General features: G+C 45.2%; 1 protein-coding gene across 1 annotated transcript; it reads left to right on the top strand.

Annotated features, from left to right (window-relative positions):
* The first annotated feature begins 2,128 nt into the window (after window positions 1-2,128).
* hsdl2 (hydroxysteroid dehydrogenase like 2) lies at window positions 2,129-24,827 on the top strand. The gene is made up of 10 exons (XM_036936743.1): window positions 2,129-2,354; window positions 3,925-4,088; window positions 4,261-4,359; window positions 5,189-5,303; window positions 12,585-12,688; window positions 13,020-13,118; window positions 13,354-13,548; window positions 14,761-14,970; window positions 23,232-23,360; window positions 24,138-24,827. Exons 1-10 carry the CDS (start codon window positions 2,338-2,340, stop codon window positions 24,248-24,250), a joined length of 1,245 nt encoding a protein of 414 aa, XP_036792638.1. The 5' UTR covers window positions 2,129-2,337; the 3' UTR covers window positions 24,251-24,827.
* Window positions 24,828-25,619: the final 792 nt, after the last annotated feature.

The raw sequence follows: 25,619 nt of genomic DNA, 5'->3' as shown, positions 1-25,619 counted from the left end.
AAGGGAAATCTTAACGCTACAGAATACAATGACATTCTAGATGATTCTGTGCTTCCAACTTTGTTGTAACAGTTTGGGGAAGGTATCCCCGGATGCACAAAACGAGGTCCCTACAGAAGTGGTTTGTTGAGATCGGTGTGGAAGAACTTGACTGGCCTGCACAGAGCGCTGACCTCAACCCCATCGAACACCTTTGGGTTGAATTGGAACGCCGTCTGCGAGCCAGGCCTCATCGCCCAACATCAGTGCCCGACCTCATTAATGCTCTTGTGGCTGAATGGAAGCAAGTGCCCGCAGCAATGTTCCAACATCTAGTGGAAAGCCTTCCCAGAAGAGTGGTGGCTGTTATAGCAGCAATGTTCCAACATCTAGTGGAAAGCATTCCCAGAAGAGTGGAGGCTGTTATAGCAGCAATGTTCCAACATCTAGTGGAAAGCCTTCCCAGAATAGGGGAGGTTGTTATATCAGCAATGTTCTAACATCTAGTGGAACGCCTTCCCAGAAGAGTGGAGGCTGTTATAGTAGCAAAGGGGGGGACCAACTCCATATTAATGCCCATGATTATGGAATGAGATGTTCGACGAGCAGGTGTCACATACTTTTGGTCATGTCGTGTAGATTTTCCATTCAATTTGTTTTGCTTTTTGGATACCAAAATTGTGTTGGATGATTTAGCATAGCGATAGCTTGCTAGCTTGCAAATGCTAGCTAGCTAGCTAGCCAACTAACGTTACCTATGCTAAATCGCCCAGCAGAATACCAAAAACGAGCTAGCTAACTGTCCCATAAGGAAAATTGGCCTTATAAAGTGCCTTCAGAAAGTATTTAGACCCCTTAACTTTTTCCACGTTTTGTTAAATCACAGCCCTTGTTTTCTACACACAATATCCAATAATGACAAAAACAGGGTTTTAGACATGTTTGCTCTTTTTTAATTTTTTTATTAACTGAAATATGACATTTCCATAAGTATTCAGACCCTTTACGCAGTACTTTGTTGAAGCACCTTTGGCAGTGATTACAGCCTCAAGTCTTCTTGGGTATTAAGCTACAAGCTTGGCACACCTGTATTTGGGGAGTTTCTCCCATTCTCTGCAGATCCTCTCAAACTCTCCAGAGATGTTCGACCTGGTTCAAGTCCAGGCACTGGCTGGGCCACTCAAGGACATTCAGAAACTTGTCCCGAAGCCACTTCTGCGTTGTCCTGTTGGAAGGTGAACCTTCGCCCCAGTCTGAGGTCCTAAGCACTCTGGAGCAGGTTTTCATCAAGGATCTCTCTGTACTTTGCTCCGTTCATCTCTTCCTCGATCCTGACTAGTCGACTATTCCCTGCCACTGAAAAACATCCCCACAGCATGATGCTGCCACCACCATGCCTCACCGTAGGGATGGTGCCAGGTTTCCTCCAGACGTGACGCTTGACATTCAGGCCAAAGAGTTCAATCTTGGTTTCATCAGACCAGAGAATCTTGTTTCTCATGGTCTGAGAGTCTTTAGGTGCCTTTTGGCTAACACCAAGTGGGCTGTCATGAGCCTTTTACTGAGGAGTGGCTTCCTTCTGGCCACTCTACCATCTACCATAAAGGCCTAATTGGTGGAGTGCTGCAGAGATGGTTATCTTTCTGGAAGGTTCTCCCATCTTCACAGTGGAACTCTGGAGCTCTATTAGAGTGACCATCGGGTTCTTGGTCACTGACTCCCTGACCAAGGCCCTTCTCCCCCGATTGCTCAGTTTGGCCTGGTGGCCAGCTCTACGAAGTCTTGGTGGTTCCAACTTCTTGCATTTAAGAATGATGGAGGCCACTTTGTTCTTGGGAACCTTCAATGCTGCAGAAATGTTTTGGTAAAAATGTCTAAAAACCTGTTTTCCCTTTGTCATTATGAGAATATTGTGTGTAGATTGCTCATTTTTAAAATGTATTTGACACATTTTAGAATAAGGTTAACGTAACAAAATGTTGAAAAAGTCAAGGGATCTGAGTATTTTCCGAAGGCACTTGTAGGTGTTAGGGTTGGTTGTTGGTGCAATTATTAGAATTTCTCTCTTTTTATTTTTCTATCACAAATGTACCGTGATTGAACATACACTATCGCACAGTAGGTGGCGGCATGCACAAACACAATGGGCGAACGCCAAGATACCAAAGAAGAAGAACATCTCTAACTGGGGTAAAGGCCACTTCGGCTGCTTTCATCCGTTGGTCACATTGTTTCCGGATCGTTTTTTATTTTTATAGCAAAGTTGGAAACTGGACTTGCTTCTGAACTGACTTGAATCGTCCGTTCACATTCTCTGCGTTTAAAAACATATCTGTAAGAGAAATCAGACGTTTCAGAATGTTGCAAAACACAGGGTAAGTAACGTCAGCTAGCTTGCTAACGTTAGCCTCTTGGCTACATAACATACTATATAGTTGTCTACTTTTCTCCTTCAAGCTTTTCGTAAGTGGTTGATTACTTGCATCTAACCAATTAGCTAAGCTGTAAGAGAAACATTTTTCGACGAGCATTGCGAAATACATTTTGTCCAGAAATTGTAACATAAACTGTGTTGAAATGTTAGCTAGCCAGGGTTAGCTTGTAAACAGTTGTAAATGAGAACTTGTTCTCAACTCGACTATCTGGTTAAATAAAGGTGAAATAAAAATAAATAAATAAATACAAATAAAAAAATCAAGTCATCTGGCTACGATAAAGAAAGTGAGTGAGTTGTCAGTGAACTTTGCTGTTTGTCTTTCACACACATCTGTACATATCACCGTTACAATGTGTACCTACTAGTTATGTAACTATATATTTCAAACAGCTAGACTTAGATTTGTTAGTCTTTTGACTGGTTGTAAACTTAGCAGGCATTGTGTCATGTAGGTGAATGCCTAGGTAAATAAAATAAAAATGTCACATAGACCTGATGGGGGAATGGAGATTCAGGCTAAAGGTCACCGGAGTGTAACAGCCAACCAATGAGTGACCTCTATCTCACACCACGGTCACAACATCGCGAGACTTCCAGGTACGCCTGGTCAGGGATTTGAGAAGTCGGTGAAATAATTGAAAAATTCATCCTTAGTCGTTCATTTTCTCTCAATCTAAAGGCACAACCTAGATTCGTGTCAATGTCTTAAGTATTTGAACATGTTATTACCCCCCAAACTCGTGAAAGTGACAAACTGACATTTTTAATATGTAAAAAAAAAAAAAAAAACGTTATTTATCGAATGAGTGTCTTTAGATTTTTGACGGCCAGCCGTTCTGTTGCGAGACGGACCTTTTCGGTGTTTCTACGCCTGAGTTCAGCGAGCCAAAAGTCGCCATGACACCGCCTACAATTATGATCAGAGGATTTCTATTGGAGAAGCAGTTTTAGCCTGTCTTTGATAACACCACCTCATACTTTAATGAATGGCCTCTTGTTATATTATGCCAAAGTGATCCTGTCCTTGAGTATTAGCCAATCTCTTTGTGTTGTCGTGCCAACTCCTTTTCTGTCATTGTCAAGACCCTTTTTAATTTATATATATTTATATATATTAATGTGTATATATATTTTTTCTTCATGTTTGGCAAACAGACGGGCACTCAGCCAACTTGAATCAAATGAATTCATTGTGTTAAATTCAGGTATATGGAACTGAACCCAACCCTGGTAGACTCTTGATAGTTCCACATATTGCTTTTGTAACAGTAAAACTTCAGTCCGTCCCCTCGCCCGTCGGTTACACTTTCACTAATTGAGGAGACAAAGATGGAATTATCTCTTGATTGGATGATGCCACCACCCTGAAGGTGTTCTGTATGGATTTTTGCTCTATCTTGTAATTTCTTACATCCTGACCTAATGCACAATGTAGTGGCAGCAGCAGTCCTCCTGAACCTAGCCCATCCTGCCAAACAACCTATTCCTTTGTCGTGTGTGAATTACAGAAAGCTAGCGGGGAAAACCCTGTTCATTACAGGGGCAAGTCGTGGTATTGGGAAAGCCATCGCACTCAAAGCTGCTAAGGACGGTGCCAATGTTGTCATAGCTGCTAAAACAGCACAAGCCCACCCCAAACTACCCGGAACCATCTACACCGCTGCAGAAGAAAGTGAGTACAGTTCGACTTTACCTTTTTTTCTGGCTTAAACCACATGTAACTTTCTGTCTTTTCACCATTTAGTCCCTCCCAGTTTACCAGGAATTCTTGAGCTTCTTGACTTCTGAATGATGTGATAATAAGTACATTGGTACGTGCTGCTTATCCCTGTGCGTGTTGCTAGTCGAGGCATTGGGAGGCAGAGCGTTGCCTTGTATCGTAGACGTCAGAGATGAGAAGCAGATTGGCGAGGCAGTGGAACAGGCCGTGCAGAAGTTTGGAGGTGAGCAGCAATGAGACTTTACACCCCAAATGAAGGGAAAAAGCACAGAATAACCAAGCGCATTAGTAAATTAGACCGTGTTTAATATTGGTTAACGCACAACTAAAGTATTGCTCTCGAGTAGCGCGGAAGGCACTGCATCACAGTGCTAGAAGCGTCACTACAGAGCCTGGTTTGATCCTGGGCTGTATCACAACCGGCCGTGATCGGGAGTCCCAGAGGTCGGTGCACAATTGGCCCAGCGTCGTCCGGGTTACGGTTTGGCCGGTGTAGGCCTGTCATTGTAAATAAGATTTTTTTTTCTTATCTGGCTTAACTAGTTAAATAAAAGGTTAAATAAATAAAATATTGCATAATTGGTGGGCTGCTCCATTAAGTTCTGTGTCCATTTGGGTTAGAAGGGAAACCAGAACCACTAGAACCAGGAGCTCCACCTTCTCTCTTTGCAAATTACGGGCCAAATTGCCCCCCCCCCTTCCAAAATTCAAAAGATGCTAACACCTGCGAATAAAACATCTAAAAAAACTCAAATTCCGGAACTACTGCTGCTTGTTTAGCTAACACATTCTGTTCTTTCCTGACAGATTCTACTGTATCAGTTATGTTTACGTTGATCTGTCCACGAGATTAAACTGTGCTTATCTTTTCCATTTTTTTTCCATTTTTTTTTTTTTATGTGGATTTAGGCGTATAGCTGGATATACTCAAACAATGTCATTGAACGTCATTTCGTCTTGAAATTAGTCTACTTTTGAGATCTGAAAATATCTGACAAGACTTTTTAATTTATAAGTGAAGTGTCCCTTTTTTAACATATGTCTGTATCCAGGTATTGATATCCTGGTGAACAATGCCAGTGCCATTAATCTGACGGGAACCCTGGAGACACCCATGAAGAAAGTGGACCTCATGTTGGGCGTCAACCTCAGAGGGACCTATCTGACGTGAGTGAATGAATACATACTAACAAACAGGATGGCTAGGTCAACTAGGCCGTCATCTATGCAACAGTTTGATTGTGTGCTATATTGCATTCTTGATTTATTCTAGAAAACTCTCTAAGCATTGGTATTGGTCGTCTAGCAGTTAGGAGCGAGCCAGCAACCCGTTGCCAGTTTGGTCGTCTAGCAGTTAGGAGCGAGCCAGCAACCCGTTGCCAGTTTGGTCGTCTAGCAGTTAGGAGCGAGCCAGCAACCCGTTGCCAGTTTGAATCCCGGGTCTGATGGGGAAGATCTGGTGGGAAATGAGCTGGCAACTGGAGGGTTACTGGTATCAAATCCTAGATGTCGCCCCCCCCCCCCCCCCCCCCCCCCCCCCCCCCCCCCCCCCCCCCCCCCCCCCCCCCACACACGCACAACAACTGTTCCATGGGAGCAGAAATGTGGGTTGGGACCTTGAAGAATACGGTGATCTAAACGTTAAGAAGTCATTGTTTATTCATCACTATTTCATGCCAGCAGGTGGCAGTATAAACTTAGCTGCAATGTGCTGACTACCTTCTGTAATACAGGGCCGTCAGCTGACTACCTTCTGTAATACAGGGCCGTCAGCTGACTACCTTCTGTAATACAGGGCCGCCAGCTGACTACCTTCTGTAATACTGGCCCGCCTGCTGACTACCTTCTGTAATACAGGGCCGCCAGCTGACTACCTTCTGTAATACAGGGCCGCCAGCTGACTACCTTCTGTAATACAGGGCCGCCAGCTGACTACCTTCTGTAATACAGGGCCGTCAGCTGACTCGCTTTTGTTGGAGTCAGAAAGGAAAATAATCTTTCCATAAACCCTTCAAAACATTAGAAATAACTTCAAAATGACTGTTTATGCATTGGTTGTATTACCAACATAAATGATAATGCACAATAACATCACAATCTCAAAATAATATCTTACATTCACTTGTAAATGTCCCGTACCTCGGGCATAAAAAATATTGTCCCGCCCGGTAAATGACTGAGTGAAACCAACTGACCTCAGTCACGCAATAAATACATGTGTAAAACTGGTCTCATTCATACAATCAGATTGTTATAAACATTATCAGTAATGTCAGTAAATCTTCACCTGCAACTAAACACTATAAACCAACATGGTGTAAATCACAATAAAACAAATGAAATACCGTCTGGAGAGGGAAAAAGGTTGTGGGGACAGTCAGTCCATCCCATCTACCAACAGATCTTCAGAGGAGAGGAGGGGGGAAAAAGGTTGTGGGGACAGTCAGTCCATCCCATCTACCAACAGATCATCAGAGGAGTGGAGGGGGACAAAGGTTGTGGGGACAGTCAGTCCATCCCATCTACCAACAGATCTTCAGAGGAGAGGAGGGGGAAAAAGGTTGTGGGGACAGTCAGTCCATCCCATCTACCAACAGATCTTCAGAGGAGAGGAGGGGGGAAAAAAGGTTGTGGGGACAGTCAGTCCATCCCATCTACCAACAGATCTTCAGAGGAGAGGAGAGGAGGGGGGAAAAAGGTTGTGGGGACAGTCAGTCCATCCCATCTACCAACAGATCTTCAGAGGAGAGGAGGGGGGAAAAAAGGTTGTGGGGACAGTCAGTCCATCCCATCTACCAACAGATCTTCAGAGGAGAGGAGGGGGGAAAAGGTTGTGGGGACAGTCAGTCCATCCCATCTACCAACAGATCTTCAGAGGAGAGGAGAGGAGGGGGGGAAAAGGTTGTGGGGACAGTCAGTCCATCCCATCTACCAACAGGTCTTCAGAGGAGAGGAGGGGGGAAAAGGTTGTGGGGACAGTCAGTCCATCCCATCTACCAACAGATCTTCAGAGGAGAGGAGGGGGGAAAAAAGGTTGTGGGGACAGTCAGTCCATCCCATCTACCAACAGATCTTCAGAGGAGAGGAGGGGGGAAAAAAGGTTGTGGGGACAGTCAGTCCATCCCATCTACCAACAGATCTTCAGAGGAGAGGAGGGGGGAAAAAAGGTTGTGGGGACAGTCAGTCCATCCCATCTACCAACAGATCTTCAGAGGAGAGGAGGGGGGGAAAAAGGTTGTGGGGACAGTCAGTCCATCCCATCTACCAACAGATCTTCAGAGGAGAGGAGGGGGGAAAAAAGGTTGTGGGGACAGTCAGTCCATCCCATCTACCAACAGATCTTCAGAGGAGAGGAGGGGGGAAAAGGTTGTGGGGACAGTCAGTCCATCCCATCTACCAACAGATCTTCAGAGGAGAGGAGGGGGGAAAAAAGGTTGTGGGGACAGTCAGTCCATCCCATCTACCAACAGATCTTCAGAGGAGAGGAGGGGGGAAAAGGTTGTGGGGACAGTCAGTCCATCCCATCTACCAACAGATCTTCAGAGGAGAGGAGGGGGGAAAAAAGGTTGTGGGGACAGTCAGTCCATCCCATCTACCAACAGATCTTCAGAGGAGAGGAGGGGGAAAAAGGTTGTGGGGAAAGTCAGTCCATCCCATCTACCAACAGATCTTCAGAGGAGAGGAGGGGGGAAAAAGGTTGTAGTCAGTGGGGACAGTCAGTCCATCCCATCTACCAACAGCTCTTCAGAGGAGAGGAGGGGGAAAAGGTTGTGGGGACAGTCAGTCCATCCCATCTACCAACAGATCTTCAGAGGAGAGGAGAGGAGGGGGGGAAAAGGTTGTGGGGACAGTCAGTCCATCCCATCTACCAACAGGTCTTCAGAGGAGAGGAGGGGGGAAAAGGTTGTGGGGACAGTCAGTCCATCCCATCTACCAACAGATCTTCAGAGGAGAGGAGGGGGGAAAAAAGGTTGTGGGGACAGTCAGTCCATCCCATCTACCAACAGATCTTCAGAGGAGAGGAGGGGGGAAAAAAGGTTGTGGGGGCAGTCAGTCCATCCCATCTACCAACAGATCTTCAGAGGAGAGGAGGGGGGAAAAAAGGTTGTGGGGACAGTCAGTCCATCCCATCTACCAACAGATCTTCAGAGGAGAGGAGGGGGGGAAAAAGGTTGTGGGGACAGTCAGTCCATCCCATCTACCAACAGATCTTCAGAGGAGAGGAGGGGGGAAAAAAGGTTGTGGGGACAGTCAGTCCATCCCATCTACCAACAGATCTTCAGAGGAGAGGAGGGGGGAAAAGGTTGTGGGGACAGTCAGTCCATCCCATCTACCAACAGATCTTCAGAGGAGAGGAGGGGGGAAAAAAGGTTGTGGGGACAGTCAGTCCATCCCATCTACCAACAGATCTTCAGAGGAGAGGAGGGGGGAAAAGGTTGTGGGGACAGTCAGTCCATCCCATCTACCAACAGATCTTCAGAGGAGAGGAGGGGGGAAAAAAGGTTGTGGGGACAGTCAGTCCATCCCATCTACCAACAGATCTTCAGAGGAGAGGAGGGGGAAAAAGGTTGTGGGGAAAGTCAGTCCATCCCATCTACCAACAGATCTTCAGAGGAGAGGAGGGGGGAAAAAGGTTGTAGTCAGTGGGGACAGTCAGTCCATCCCATCTACCAACAGCTCTTCAGAGGAGAGGAGGGGGAAAAAGGTTGTGGGGACAGTCAGTCCATCCCATCTACCAACAGATCTTCAGAGGAGAGGAGGGGGGAAAAAGGTTGTGGGGACAGTCAGTCCATCCCATCTACCAACAGATCTTCAGAGGAGAGGAGGGGGGAAAAAAGGTAGTGGGGACAGTCAGTCCATCCCATCTACCAACAGATCTTCAGAGGAGAGGAGGGGGGAAAAAAGGTAGTGGGGACAGTCAGTCCATCCCATCTACCAACAGATCTTCAGAGGAGAGGAGGGGGGAAAAAGGTTGTAGTCAGTGGGGACAGTCAGTCCATCCCATCTACCAACAGATCTTCAGAGGAGAGGAGGGGGGAAAAAGGTTGTGGGGACAGTCAGTCCATCCCATCTACCAACAGATCTTGAGAGGAGGGGGGAAAAAGGTTGTGGGGACAGTCAGTCCATCCCATCTACCAACAGATCTTCAGAGGAGAGGAGGGGGAAAAAAGGTTGTGGGGACAGTCAGTCCATCCCATCTACCAACAGATCATCAGAGGAGAGAGGCCACAGCGGAGACCAACGGAGATAAGTAGTCCAACAGTAGAAATGAGTAGATCCTTTTAACTCTTGCAACACAACTATATAACCTTTTTTAAATACAAAACAACAGAGTAAAGGAGCTTTGGAACTGAGGGTTGAGACTTCCTCATTCGCACCACTGTCACCCCAAACTTTTGCTCATCTGATGCTGGCTTTTTAATAGGGAATTGAAGGGAAAGCACCCCATCGGGAGGAGAAGCACTGAGACGGTTTAGACAAATTCAGGGCCGTCACACACACACACACCACTTCCCTTGGAAAAAGCCAACCAATGCCACGGAAGGTACATATTGGTCTGGGAAACTGAGAAAAGTCTCCTCACTTTTACTCCTCTATGATATTCATGACTTTGCTGTGTTCACTCTCATCAGCTGAGGGGTAACGGACCTTAACGTGTGAGATGTCGTCTGGGAATCCGAGAAACACATCCATCACTTTCTTCTTCAAATATATTCAGGACCTTGCGCCGTTCAATCTCCTCCAATTCCTCGGCTAAGGGGCAACAAGCCTTAAGGTAAACTGTAGAGTACGCTATTTCCCAAGAGTTTATCTATTTTTTCGTTGCTGTCTATTTACCATCACAAATCGATGCAGGCATGAAGACCGCACTCAACAAGCTGTATAAGGCCATAAACAAACGAGAATGCTCACCGAGAAGCGACGCTCCTAGTGACTTGAATGTAGAGGGACTTAAATCCGTTTGACATCATTTCTACCAGCATGTCACGTGCAACCAGAATAAAAATAAATACATCTCTGGACCGCCTTTACTCCACACACAGAGACGTACAAAGCTCTCCCTCACCCTCCATTTGGCAAATCTGACCATAATTCTGCCCTCCTAATTCCTGCTAACAAGTAAAAACTCAAGCAGGAAGCACCAGCTCAATACAGAAGTTGTCCGATGACCAGATGTTAAACTACAGGACTGTTCTGCCATCACAGACTGGAACATGTTCCGGGATTCTTCCGATGGCATTGAGGAGTACACCACATCAGTCACTGGCTTCATCAATAACTGTATCGATGACGTCGTCCCCACAGTGACCGTACGTACATACGGCGCACAATTGGTCCCATCGTCGTCCGGGTTTGGCCGGTGATTTGGAGTCCCATTGGCCTATCGTCGTCCGGGTTTGGCCGGTATAGGCCTTCATTGTAAATAAGAATTTGTTCTTATTAACTGACTTGTCTAGTTAAAGGTGACATATATGTTCATTTAAAAAATGTACTATAGCATGCAGAGTCTGGAGTAACCTGCTATAGCAACATGTCCAAGGGTCCTCTGAGGGGACGACGCCGGTTCAGCTCTGCAGATCTTTCACCTCCTTCCACAGCTTCTCATTGTGCAGCGTGTAGGATGACCTGTTGTCCAGGATGGTTCTTCCTGTCCACGGGCCTATGGACAGGGGTAACACCAGCTTGTGCGGTATTGGCTGAAAGGTTTTGCGTATTCAGGGACTCTTGGGGTTTCAGCTCTGGTCAGAGGAGGATGATCGTTCTTGTGATGGGAGTTAGGTGTGTTGACTTGTTGCACGGTTTGTGGTTTCTGGAGGGGTTTACCGTACTCGATACTGATTTGGACCTGTAGCCGGAGAATGTTCCTCTTTGCTACAGGTCCAACAGAACGCCGGAGGGGTCTTGGCTGGAGACTCTCTGGCCGTGGTTCATGGTCTAGCATGGGTGTCTGTTTCTTTCTCTGTTCATATTGCTGTTGACATCCTCTACCCTTCTCAAACTGCTGTCCCAGTCTAACCAGTCTGACTCTTTCTCTGAGTTGACTGGCCGGTAGTGGAATGATGTTCTTCAAGATCAATTTGATGACCTCTTCCTCCTCAGTGCCAGGTTACCACCGTCGGCACAGGGAGTGGTAACTGTATGCAAAGTCACCAATACTCACTCGCTCTCTCTCTGTCCTTGCGCTTAATTCCTTGACTTTTTCCACATTTTGTTACGTTTCAGCCTTATTCTAAAAAAAATATTTAAAAAATCCCATTCATCAATCTACACACAATACCCCATAATGACAAAGCATAAACAGGTTTTCAGACATGTTGATTTTAGTGTGTATATAATAAAAATGACATTTGCATAAGTATTCAGACCCTTTACTCAGTACTTCGAGAGGGTTTTATTCGACGAAGAAGCCTTTCTGAGAAATGTATTTTTGACTTGTTGTTTTGCCAGGTCTCTAAGCTGTTGTTTTGCCAGGTCTCTAAGCTGTTGTTTTTACCAGGTCTCTAAGCTGTTGTTTTGCCAGGTGTCTAAGCTGTTGTTTTGCCAGGTCTCTAAGCTGTTGTTTTGCCAGGTCTCTAAGCTGTTGTTTTGCCAGGTCTCTAAGCTGTTGTTTTGCCAGGTCTCTAAGGTGTTGTTTTGCCAGGTCTCTAAGCTGTTGTTTTGCCAGGTCTCTAAGCTGTTGTTTTGCCAGGTCTCTAAGCTGTTGTTTTGCCAGGTCTCTAAAGCTGTTGTTTTGCCAGGTCTCTAAAGCTGTTGTTTTGCCAGGTCTCTAAGCTGTTGTTTTGCCAGGTCTCTAAGCTGTTGTTTTGCCAGGTCTCTAAGCTGTTGTTTTGCCAGGTCTCTAAGCTGTTGTTTTGCCAGGTCTCTAAGCTGTTGTTTTGCCAGGTCTCTAAGCTGTTGTTTTGCCAGGTCTCTAAGCTGTTGTTTTGCCAGGTCTCTAAGCTGTTGTTTTGCCAGGTCTCTAAGCTGTTGTTTTGCCAGGTCTCTAAGCTGTTGTTTTGCCAGGTCTCTAAGCTGTTGTTTTGCCAGGTCTCTAAGCTGTTGTTTTGCCAGGTCTCTAAGCTGTTGTTTTGCCAGGTCTCTAAAGCTGTTGTTTTGCCAGGTCTCTAAAGCTGTTGTTTTGCCAGGTCTCTAAAGCTGTTGTTTTGCCAGGTCTCTAAAGCTGTTGTTTTGCCAGGTCTCTAAAGCTGTTGTTTTGCCAGGTCTCTAAAGCTGTTGTTTTGCCAGGTCTCTAAAGCTGTTGTTTTGCCAGGTCTCTAAAGCTGTTGTTTTGCCAGGTCTCTAAAGCTGTTGTTTTGCCAGGTCTCTAAAGCTGTTGTTTTGCCAGGTCTCTAAAGCTGTTGTTTTGCCAGGTCTCTAAAGCTGTTGTTTTGCCAGGTCTCTAAAGCTGTTGTTTTGCCAGGTCTCTAAGCTGTGTTTTCCCAGGTCTCTAAGCTGTTTTTTCCCCAGGTCTAAGCTGTGCATCCCACATCTGTTGAAGAGTAAGAACCCTCACATCCTGAACCTCAGCCCCCCGCTTAACCTGAACCCCATCTGGTTCAAAAACCACACAGGTAAGGAAGGCTTCACCCGCTGTTTGTCTGAGTCTTAACCATCAGTCCTTTTTACCCAAAGTGTGCACTTCCCTTCACTGATTTTAAAAAGAAAATGGCTTCTATAAGAAATATGATGGAAACTCCCTCTAGCACCTGCCTCCACCAATCCAATGCTTTTTTGATTTTTGTGGATAGTAGTGAACAAGTTGAGGAGAAAGGAGAGATTGTTGGGACCGTACCCTCTCTGTTTGCTATGCACCGAGAAAGATTTTGTTTTCAAATCACTGACTTGTGTTTTTAACCTGTTCTTTGTTGTTGTTGTTGTTGTTGTTGATGGTTTCCCTTTTAGCGTACACAATGGCCAAGTATGGCATGTCCATGTGTGTTCTGGGCATGGCCGAAGAGTTCAGAGGGTCCATCGCTGTCAATGCCTTGTGGCCTAAGACGGGTATGTGTTGAAAGATACCATACACACGGTATAACCCGTTTTAATGACCCACAGTAGACATGAGAAGACTAGTTTGTCTCTTTGTTGTCATCTGGAATCCCATCAGTTCTTTCTAAATAACTTCCCATGTGCCAATAACGTATTTTGAAGTAAAAAATAAAAATAAAATAAAACTGGTTTAATTCAAAGGAAGATGTATTTATTTTCTTAATGAATGTTGCGCCGTGTCCTCCAGCCATCCAGACTGCTGCTATGGAAATGCTAGGTGGTGCGGAGGTGGGTAAGCAGTGTCGCAACGTCGACATCATGTCAGACGCAGCCTACGCCATCCTCGGGAAGCCACGCAGCTACACCGGAAACTTCGTCATCGACGAGGAGATTCTGAAGACCGAGGGAATTAAAGACTTTGACATTTACGCCGTCGCTCCAGGTACGTGCACGGCGACGTCAGGTTTAATTAACACAGGTATAAAACAGCCTGATACAGTAATCCTTCCACTTGGATCTCTAGTGTCAATTTTAATACCCCCCCCCTAGAGTCTCTTGATGCGCTGGTGGGTCAATGTAAGTTACATAATACAGAAATCACCGTCTAAATCAGTCAGTTTTAAGATAAGAGATGTTTATTTCATTGGATGGATCTGCGGTGGAAGTTGGCCGAGCTATAGCGGTATTTGTCAGAACATCGGACATTCTGAAAATCGGCCTGGCCTATAAACTAATATGTCCTCCTCTACGACCCCCACACGTGCCACAGCCCTCGTCTGAAGGTAACCGGGTACCAGTTTTAAAGAAAATGAATGGAAATATTGATGTAGTTTTGTGCCTACCCCCCCCCCCCAAAAAAAGGTGTTAAATATGTGTAAAAACAATGAAACACAGTTTGTTTCCTGAGCTTTCTTATATCTCCTAGATTTCGGACTTCCAAACCTTCTTCCTTATCTATGTTTTGACTTGTCTGTCTTTGTTGCTATTTATGAATGTCCTTTCAATGTGTTTCTATGGGATTTGGTACTAAAGGCCATTCAATATTATCAAATATGTATTTTTATATATATATATATATATATATATATATGTTTTAATACCTAAAGGGGTTCCTATAATTCTAAATCAAATGGCTAAATGATCAATAGTATGACCGTCTTAAAATAATTAAATATGTCAGCTTATAACCTCTTCCCCTCCACCCCAACATCTTCGACTCTAGATAATGTTTTAAGGTGGTGTGGTTATGTTGTCCACAGAGGTGCGGTTATGTTGTCCACAGAGGTGCGGTTATGTTGTCCACAGAGGTGCGGTTATGTTGTCCACAGAGGTGCGGTTATGTTGTCCACAGAGGTGCGGTTATGTTGTCCACAGAGGTGCGGTTATGTTGTCCACAGAGGTGCGGTTATGTTGTCCACAGAGCTGTGGTCATTAATCAAGCAGAATCATTTTTATAAAGCCGTTTTTAAACTTTTTTTTTTACATCAGCAGTTGTCACATTTACCCAGACTAAAACCCCAAGAGGCAATGATGCAGACGCACGTTGACTAAGAAACGGAAAGGAGGAAACCTAAAGAGGAACCAGGCTCCGAGGGGTGGCCAGTCGTCTTCTGGCCGTACCGGGTGGTTATGCTAATAGTGTGTCTCTCCACAGGTAATGCACTGCTCCCAGACTTCTTCCTGGATGAGGCTGAGGCTCTGGTGCAGAACATGGGGGATCAGGTTGTCATCCCAGTGGTTAAGGGTGACTCACGCAGTGCTGCTACCAGTGGGCCCATAGCGGAAACATTCAATATCATCAAGGGAGTCCTCAACCCTGACATTGTCAAATCCACTGGAGGAGTCTACAAATTCGACCTGTCTGGTAAGAAAATTGTTTTCAGCATTGTATGAATGTTTGTAATAGTGACTATATTCACCGTTGTTCACCTGCCAATTTATTAGGTACACAACTAGTACCGAGCCAAAGCCCTCTTTGCATCCAGAACAGCCCGAATTCTCCGGGGGAATGGATTCTACAAGGTGTCGGGGAAAAGTTCCACAGGGATGTTGGTCCATTGGACGACAGTACAATCATGCTGCCAGCAGCCCGTTCCATCTCATCCCAAAGATGCTATTGGGTTGAGGTCTGGTGACTGATCAGGCCACCAAAGTAAACTGAACTCCATGCTCCAGGCAATGTGTTTCCACTCCTCATCTGTCCAGTGTTGGTGACCACGTGCCCACTGGAGTGAAACACGGTCGTCTCCTGCAATAGAACCATCCGTGACGAGGACCGACGAGTTGTGGGTTCTGAGATGTCGTTCTGCGCACCACTGTTGTCCTGCGCCGTTTTTGTCTGTTTGAGGCCCGCCTGTTAACTTGCATGATTCTTCCCTTTCTCCTTCAACCTCTCATCAACCACCTGTTAACTTGCATGATTCTTCCCTTTCTCCTTCAACCTCTCATCAACCACCTGTTAACTTGCATGATTCTTCCCTTTCTCCTTCAACCTCTCATCAACCAGCTGTTAACTTGCATGATTCTTCCCTTTCTCCTTCAACCTCTCATCAACCAGCTGTTAACTTGCATGATTCTTCCCTTTCTCCTTCAACCTCTCATCAACCAGCTGTTAACTTGCATGATTCTTCCCTTTCTCCTTCAACCTCTCATCAACCACCTGTTAACTTGCATGATTCTTCCCTTTCTCCTTCAACCTCTCATCAACCACCTGTTAACTTGCATGATTCTTCCCTTTCTCCTTCAACCTCTCATCAACCAGCTGTTAACTTGCATGATTCTTCCCTTTCTCCTTCAACCTCTCATCAACCAGCTGTTAACTTGCATGATTCTTCCCTTTCTCCTTCAACCTCTCATCAACCAGCTGTTAACTTGCATGATTCTTCCCTTTCTCCTTCAACCTCTCATCAACCAGCTGTTAACTTGCATGATTCTTCCCTTTCTCCTTCAACCTCTCATCAACCACCTGTTAACTTGCATGATTCTTCCCTTTCTCCTTCAACCTCTCATCAACCAGCTGTTAACTTGCATGATTCTTCCCTTTCTCCTTCAACCTCTCATCAACCAGCTGTTAACTTGCATGATTCTTCCCTTTCTCCTTCAACCTCTCATCAACCAGCTGTTAACTTGCATGATTCTTCCCTTTCTCCTTCAACCTCTCATCAACCAGCTGTTAACTTGCATGATTCTTCCCTTTCTCCTTCAACCTCTCATCAACCACCTGTTAACTTGCATGATTCTTCCCTTTCTCCTTCAACCTCTCATCAACCACCTGTTAACTTGCATGATTCTTCCCTTTCTCCTTCAACCTCTCATCAACCAGCTGTTAACTTGCATGATTCTTCCCTTTCTCCTTCAACCTCTCATCAACCAGCTGTTAACTTGCAGGATTCTTCCCCTTCTCCTTCAACCTCTCATCAACCAGCTGTTAACTTGCATGATTCTTCCCTTTCTCCTTCAACCTCTCATCAACCAGCTGTTAACTTGCATGATTCTTCCCTTTCTCCTTCAACCTGTCATCAACCAGCTGTTAACTTGCATGATTCTTCCCTTTCTCCTTCAACCTCTCATCAACCAGCTGTTAACTTGCAGGATTCTTCCCTTTCTCCTTCAACCTCTCATCAACCAGCTGTTAACTTGCATGATTCTTCCCTTTCTCCTTCAACCTCTCATCAACCAGCTGTTAACTTGCATGATTCTTCCCTTTCTCCTTCAACCTCTCATCAACCAGCTGTTAACTTGCATGATTCTTCCCTTTCTCCTTCAACCTCTCATCAACCAGCTGTTAACTTGCATGATTCTTCCCTTTCTCCTTCAACCTCTCATCAACCACCTGTTAACTTGCATGATTCTTCCCTTTCTCCTTCAACCTCTCATCAACCAGCTGTTAACTTGCATGATTCTTCCCTTTCTCCTTCAACCTCTCATCAACCAGCTGTTAACTTGCATGATTCTTCCCTTTCTCCTTCAACCTGTCATCAACCAGCTGTTAACTTGCATGATTCTTCCCTTTCTCCTTCAACCTCTCATCAACCAGCTGTTAACTTGCATGATTCTTCCCTTTCTCCTTCAACCTCTCATCAACCAGCTGTTAACTTGCATGATTCTTCCCTTTCTCCTTCAACCTCTCATCAACCAGCTGTTAACTTGCATGATTCTTCCCTTTCTCCTTCAACCTCTCATCAACCAGCTGTTAACTTGCATGATTCTTCCCTTTCTCCTTCAACCTCTCATCAACCAGCTGTTAACTTGCATGATTCTTCCCTTTCTCCTTCAACCTGTCATCAACCAGCTGTTAACTTGCAGGATTCTTCCCTTTCTCCTTCAACCTCTCATCAACCAGCTGTTAACTTGCATGATTCTTCCCTTTCTCCTTCAACCTCTCATCAACCAGCTGTTAACTTGCATGATTCTTCCCTTTCTCCTTCAACCTCTCATCAACCAGCTGTTAACTTGCATGATTCTTCCCTTTCTCCTTCAACCTCTCATCAACCAGCTGTTAACTTGCATGATTCTTCCCTTTCTCCTTCAACCTCTCATCAACCACCTGTTAACTTGCAGGATTCTTCCCTTTCTCCTTCAACCTCTCATCAACCAGCTGTTAACTTGCATGATTCTTCCCTTTCTCCTTCAACCTCTCATCAACCAGCTGTTAACTTGCATGATTCTTCCCTTTCTCCTTCAACCTCTCATCAACCACCTGTTAACTTGCAGGATTCTTCCCTTTCTCCTTCAACCTCTCATCAACCACCTGTTAACTTGCAGGATTCTTCCCTTTCTCCTTCAACCTCTCATCAACCACCTGTTAACTTGCAGGATTCTTCCCTTTCTCCTTCAACCTCTCATCAACCAGCTGTTATCGCCCACAGGACTGCTGCTGACTTTTGGCAGCGATTACAGCATCTAGTCTTCTTGGGTATGACGCTACAAGCTTGGCACACCTGTATTTGGGGAGTTTCTCCCATTCTTCTCTGCAGATCCTCTCAAGCTCTGTCAGGTCGGATGGGGAGTGTCGCTGCACAGCTATTTTCAGGTCTCTCCAGAGATGTTCGATCAGGTCCAAGTCCGGGCTCTGGCTGGGCCACTCAAGGACCTTCAATGACTTGTCCCGAAGCCACTCCTGCGTTGTCTTGGCTGTGTGCATAGGGTCGTTGTCCTGTTGGAAGGTGAACCTTCACCCCAGTCTTATTCCATTTTAGAATAAGACTGTAACAAAATGTGGAAAAAGGCAAGGGGTCTGATTACTTTCCGAAGGCGCTGTATAGACTAGAGGTCGACCGATTAATCGGAATGGACGATTATTTAGGGCCGATTTTCAAGTTTTCATAACAATCGGAAATTGGTATATTTTGGGTGCCGATTTTTATTATTTTTTATTATTATTGAATTTTTTTCCACCTTTATTTAATCTTTATTTAACTAGGCAAGTCAGTTAAGAACAAATTCTTATTTTCAATGACGGCCGAGGAACGGTGGGTTAACTTCCTCGTTCAGGGGCAGAAAGACAGATTTTCACCTTGTCAGCTCGGGGGATTCAATCTTGCAACCTTACAGTTAACTAGTCCAACGCAATAACGACCTGCCTCTCTCTCTTTGCACTCCGCAAGGAGACTGCCTGTTACGCGAATGCAGTTAGCCAAGGTAAGTTGCTAGCTAGCATTAAACTTATCTTATAAAAAACAATCAATCATAATCACTAGTTAACTACACATGGTTGATGATATTACTAGATATTATCTAGCGTGTCCTGCGTTGCATATAATCTGACTGAGCATACAAGCATACAAGTATCTAAGTATCTGACTGAGCGGTGGTAGGCAGAAGCAGGCTCGTAAACATTCATTCAAACAGCACTTTCGTGCATTTTGCCAGAAGCTCTTCGTTGTGCGTCAAGCATTGCGCTGTTTATGACTTCAAGCCTATCAACTCCCGAGATGAGGCTGGTGTAACCGAAGTGAAATGGCTAGCTAGTTAGCGCGCGCTAATAGTGTTTCAAACGTCACTCGCTCTGAGCCTTCTAGTAGTTGTTGCCCTTGCTCTGCATGGGTAACGCTGCTTCGAGGGTGGCTGTTGTCGTTGTGTTGCTGGTTCGAGCCCAGGGAGGAGCGAGGAGAGGGACAGAAGCTATACTGTTACACTGGCAATACTAAAGTGACTATAAGAACATCCAATAGTCAAAGGTTAATGAAATACAAATGGTATAGAGAGAAATAGTCCTATAATTCCTATAATAACTACAACCTAAAACTTCTTACCTGGGAATATTGAAGACTCATGTTAAAAGGAACCACCAGCTTTCATATGTTCTCATGTTCTGAGCAAGGAACTGAAACATTAGCTTTCTTACATGGCACATATTGCACTTTTACTTTCTTCTCCAACACTGTGTTTTTGCATTATTTAAGCCAAATTGAACACGTTTCATTATTTATTTGAGGCTAAATTGAATTTATCGATGTATTATATTAAGTTAAAATAAGTGTTAATTCAGTATTGTTGTAATTGTCATTATTACAAATAAATAAATTGTCCGATTAATCGGTATCGGCGTTGAACAATCATAATCGGTCGACCTCTAGTATAGATGGTGTTTAATGGTGGAGTGTACCCTTTAAGCCCATGGCTGTTCCAAATAATACCATCCCTTTAAATAATACCACCCCTTTTAAATAATACCACCCCTTTAAATAATACCACCCCTTTAAATAATACCACCCCTTTAAATAATACCACCCCATTAAATAATACCACCCCTTTAAATAATACCACCCCTTTAAATAATACCACCCCTTTAAATAATACCACCCCTTTAAATAATACCACCCCTTTAAATAATACCACCCCTTTAAATAATACCACCCCTTTAAATAATACCACCCCATTAAATAATACCACCCCTTTAAATAATACCACCCCTTTAAATAATACCACCCCTTTAAATAATACCACCCCTTTAAATAATACCACCCCTTTAAATAATACCACCCCATTAAATAATACCACCCCATTAAATAATACCACCCCTTTAAATAATACCACCCCTTTAAATAATACCACCCCTTTAAATAATACCACCCCATTAAATAATACCACCCCTTTAAATAATACCACCCCTTTAAATAATACCACCCCTTTAAATAATACCACCCCTTTAAATAATACCACCCCTTTAAATAATACCTTTTTATTCATTTCCAAATGTTAACTTACAAACATTTCTTATGTAACATTATAATCACCTCACCTGACGTTATTCAAATTAACAGATCATTATTATTCATCATGAAAGTAGCACTCATAACAGGGGGGTGTCCAATCATATCTACAGGCTTTTGTTCTTACCAACCAGGAAACACCTGATTTCAACTAATCCTTAGACTTCAAAACATTAGTAGTTGAATCAGATGTGTTTTTGCTTGATCCTCTGTGGATAAGAAGTCATGCAACACAACCCTGTACCCATACTGGTCCTCTGTGGATAAGAAGTCATGCAACACAACCCTGTACCCACACGGGTCCTCTGTGGATAAGAAGTCATGCAACACAACCCTGTACCCACACTGGTCCTCTGTGGATAAGAAGTCATGCAACACAACCCTGTACCCATACTGGTCCTCTGTGGATAAGAAGTCATGCAACACAACCCTGTACCCATACTGGTCCTCTGTGGATAAGAAGTCATGCAACACAACCCTGTACCCATACTGGTCCTCTGTGGATAAGAAGTCATGCAACACAACCCTGTACCCACACTGGTCCTCTGTGGATAAGAAGTCATGCAACACAACCCTGTACCCACACGCGTCCTCTGTGGATAAGAAGTCATGCAACACAACCCTGTACCCATACTGGTCCTCTGTGGATAAGAAGTCATGCAACACAACCCTGTACCCACACTGGTCCTCTGTGGATAAGAAGTCATGCAACACAACCCTGTACCCACACGCGTCCTCTGTGGATAAGAAGTCATGCAACACAACCCTGTACCCACACTGGTCCTCTGTGGATAAGAAGTCATGCAACACAACCCTGTACCCACACTGGTCCTCTGTGGATAAGAAGTCATGCAACACAACCCTGTACCCACACTGGTCCTCTGTGGATAAGAAGTCATGCAACACAACCCTGTACCCACACTGGTCCTCTGTGGATAAGAAGTCATGCAACACAACCCTGTACCCACACGCGTCCTCTGTGGATAAGAAGTCATGCAACACAACCCTGTACCCACACTGGTCCTCTGTGGATAAGAAGTCATGCAACACAACCCTGTACCCACACGTGTCCTCTGTGGATAAGAAGTCATGCAACACAACCCTGTACCCACACGCGTCCTCTGTGGATAAGAAGTCATGCAACACAACCCTGTACCCATACTGGTCCTCTGTGGATAAGAAGTCATGCAACACAACCCTGTACCCACACGCGTTCTCTGTGGATAAGAAGTCATGCAACACAACCCTGTACCCACACGCGTCCTCTGTGGATAAGAAGTCATGCAACACAACCCTGTACCCACACGCGTCCTCTGTGGATAAGAAGTCATGCAACACAACCCTGTACCCACACTGGTCCTCTGTGGATAAGAAGTCATGCAACACAACCCTGTACCCACACGCGTCCTCTGTGGATAAGAAGTCATGCAACACAACCCTGTACCCACACGCGTCCTCTGTGGATAAGAAGTCATGCAACACAACCCTGTACCCACACGCGTCCTCTGTGGATAAGAAGTCATGCAACACAACCCTGTACCCACACTGGTCCTCTGTGGATAAGAAGCCATTCATCACTTCCCCTACTCCCCTGTTTCATCACTTCCCCTACTCCCCTGTTTCATCACTTCCCCTACTCCCCTGTTTCATCACTTCCCCTACTCCCCTGTTTCATCACTTCCCCTACTCCCCTGTTTCATCACTTCCCCTGTTTCATCACTCCCCCTGTTTCATCACTTCCCCTACTCCCCTGTTTCATCACTCCCCCTGTTTCATCACTCCCTCTACTCCCCTGTTTCATCACTTCCCCTACTCCCCTGTTTCATCACTTCCTCTACTCCCCTGTTTCATCACTTCCCCTACTCCCCTGTTTCATCACTTCCTCTACTCCCCTGTCATCACTTCCTCTACTCCCCTGTTTCATCACTTCCCCTACTCCCCTGTTTCATCACTTCCCCTACTCCCCTGTTTCATCACTTCCCCTACTCCCCTGTTTCATCACTTCCCCTACTCCCCTGTTTCATCACTACCCCTACTCCCCTGTTTCATCACTACCCCTACTCCCCTGTTTCATCACTTCCCCTACTCCCCTGTTTCATCACTTCCCCTACTCCCCTGTTTCATCACTTCCCCTGTTTCATCACTCCCCCTGTTTCATCACTTCCCCTACTCCCCTGTTTCATCACTCCCCCTGTTTCATCACTCCCTCTACTCCCCTGTTTCATCACTTCCCCTACTCCCCTGTTTCATCACTTCCCCTACTCCCCTGTTTCATCACTTCCTCTACTCCCCTGTTTCATCACTTCCCCTACTCCCCTGTTTCATCACTTCCTCTACTCCCCTGTCATCACTTCCTCTACTCCCCTGTTTCATCACTTCCTCTACTCCCCTGTCATCACTTCCTCTACTCCCCTGTTTCATCACTTCCCCTACTCCCCTGTTTCATCACTTCCCCTACTCCCCTGTTTCATCACTTCCCCTACTCCCCTGTTTCATCACTTCCCCTACTCCCCTGTTTCATCACTTCCCCTACTCCCCTGTTTCATCACTACCCCTACTCCCCTGTTTCATCACTTACCCTGTTTCATCACTTCCCCTGTTTCATCACTTCCCCTACTCCCCTGTTTCATCACTTCCCCTACTCCCCTGTTTCATCACTTCCCCTACTCCCCTGTTTCATCACTACCCCTACTCCCCTGTTTCATCACTTACCCTGTTTCATCACTTCCCCTGTTTCATCACTTCCCCTACTCCCCTGTTTCATCACTTCCCCTACTCCCTTGTTTCATTACACTCGGTGGACAACGCAGGCAACTCCGAAAGTCATTATTTTTGTGATGTTTGACTGCCCATTAGGCTCCCTCTTTAGTTGTTGTGAAGGGGAGGCTATAGTAGTGTGTCTGTGTTCCAGGTGAGCATGCAGGAGTGTGGTTCATAGACATGAAGAACGGTGGGGGCAGTGCGGGTAGTGGAGAACCCCCAGTCAAAGCTGACGTGGTCATGACCATGGACAGCGCCGACTTCACCAAGATGTTCGCAGGTCAGTGTGACTGACTGGATAGCTGGGTCGTGTTCATTGGGCACGAAACGGAGGAAAACAGACCTGAAACAGGAAGGGGAATACCTGCCACTACCTGGGTCCTATTCACCGCAGCAAACCATTTTTGCAACATTTGGTTCCTATTGAATATGACTCTAGACTGGTCCAATGAGAAACGTTTCTGTTTGCCTGATGAACACGGCCGCGGTTGCTTTTTTTTCATTAGTTATTTCTGATGTCTTTGCCACTATAGTTCTCTCTTTAGTGATACACGTTGTGCCACTTTCTTCATGTTGTGGTTCTCTCTCTGTCTCTCTCTCTCTCTGTCTGTCTCTGTCTCTCTCTCTGTCTCTCTCTCTCTGTCTCTCTCTCTCTCTGTCTCTCTCTCTCTCTGTCTCTCTCTCTCTCTGTCTCTCTCTCTCTCTGTCTCTCTCTCTCTCTCTCTCTCTGTCTCTGTGTCTCTCTCTCTCTCTGTCTCTGTCTCTGTCTCTGTCTCTCTCTCTGTCTCTCTCTCTCTCTCTCTCTCTCTCTGTCTCTGTGTCTCTCTCTCTCTGTCTCTGTCTCTGTCTCTCTCTCTCTCTGTCTCTCTCTCTCTCTCTGTCTCTCTCTGTCTCTCTCTCTCTCTGTCTCTCTCTGTCTCTCTCTCTCTCTGTCTGTCTCTGTCTCTCTCTCTCTCTCTGTCTCTCTCTGTCTCTCTCTCTGTCTCTCTCTCTCTCTCTCTCTGTCTCTCTGTCTCTGTCTCTCTCTCTGTCTCTCTCTCTCTCTCTCTCTCTCCAGGCAAACTAAAACCCACCATGGCCTTTATGTCAGGGAAGCTGATGATTAAAGGAGACATGAGCCTGGCTATCAAGATGGAGAAGATGATGTCCATGATGAAGTCTAAACTCTAAATTATAACAACGAGGAGATGCCTATTCACTACATCTGGTGCCTTCAAGACAACTGGGAACTTTGTAATATAATAAAAATTATAGTCTGACTGTTAAAAATGGTGATGGAGTGTTTCCTCCGACATGACTTTCAACCTTCGTCTCTCCCGAGCCCGTACGTACGGGAGTTGTAGCGATGAGACAAGATAGTAGCTACTAACCATTGGACACCATGAAATTGGGGAGAAAAAGGGGAGACAAATTCAACAACTAAAAGTTGTGATGGTGAGAGGTCGGAGAACTCCACGACGATGCCTGAATTTCTGAATTCAGACGCTATAGATTTACAAGTTCCGTGTTGTCTAAAATGGTACCCTGTAATAGAGGGAACCCGGGTGTCAATTTGGGAAATACCCAGAATGTCTAACGAAATGTGCCGTTTTCCATCTCTCTGAATGTGTCCTACTGAACTGTCCCTCCTCCCTCTTCTCTAACCATGCCGTTTTCCATCTCTCTGAATGTGTCATAATGAACTGTCCCTCCTCCCTCTTCTTCTCTAACCATGCAGTTTTCTAATAAACCAGTTGCTCTAATTGTACTGCTGTTTCTGTTTGTCGTCGTGGCTCACATTGTTCAGTAAATCCCCGGGACACTCGGGTGCGTCTCTCTGGATAACCGCGTCAACTGAATATCTGAAATGTAGAATGTACAAACTAGAAGATACAGTAGAAATGAATGTTATGTCAAGTATGATTGTTACAAATATAATATGAACAGTGTCTTGGTTTGAGCAGATGAATCAATAGTATATAAAATAAAGGTTTGATTTCAATTAAATAATTAAATTAAGTAATTCAATAGAACAGCAGCGGTGTGTGTGTGTGTGTGTGTGTGCGTGTGTGTGTGCTTAAGGGGTGGATGTGTGGAGAGTTCCAATTTTGCTTCCACTGGGGGCCCTTAAGGTCAACGGTATCAAAAACCTGGTTGCCTCTTGTTCAGGAGGCTGAAACTTGTCCCCAAGTGGATCTTCCAGCAAGACAAAAACACCAAGCATATGTAAAAATGGAATAAAGAAATGTTGAATTGACCACAAAATGACCCATGTTGGTATTATTTGTATTTTTTTGCACATCCTTATCAAAGGTGCCAATCATCTTGGACCTGAATGTACAGTATGTCTGTCTCCTTTTCAGAATCGGTGTCTACTGTAGGTCCCCCTATCGTCTCTGCATCTCTTGGTTCGTTCACTGCAGCTGGTGTCTACTGTTGGTCCCCCTATCGTCTCTGCATCTCTTGGTTCTTCCACTGCAGCTGGTGTCTACTGTAGGTCCCCCTATCGTCTCTGCATCTCTTGGTTCGTCCACTGCAGCTGGTGTCTACTGTAGGTCCC

The sequence above is a fragment of the Oncorhynchus mykiss genome, chromosome 12 (genome assembly GCF_013265735.2).
Source record: "Oncorhynchus mykiss isolate Arlee chromosome 12, USDA_OmykA_1.1, whole genome shotgun sequence".
In the NCBI taxonomy this organism is placed as follows: domain Eukaryota; kingdom Metazoa; phylum Chordata; class Actinopteri; order Salmoniformes; family Salmonidae; genus Oncorhynchus; species Oncorhynchus mykiss.
This window is presented reverse-complemented; position numbering and strand designations above follow the sequence as displayed.

What these genes read in the sequence shown, in the direction of transcription:
- hsdl2 (XM_036936743.1), top strand. An exon ending in TGCCTTGTGGCCTAAGACGG is followed by an intron (nt 13,119 to 13,353) that starts GTATGTGTTGAA and finishes CGTGTCCTCCAG; the next exon opens with CCATCCAGACTGCTGCTATG. An exon ending in CTACAAATTCGACCTGTCTG is followed by an intron (nt 14,971 to 23,231) that starts GTAAGAAAATTG and finishes TCTGTGTTCCAG; the next exon opens with GTGAGCATGCAGGAGTGTGG.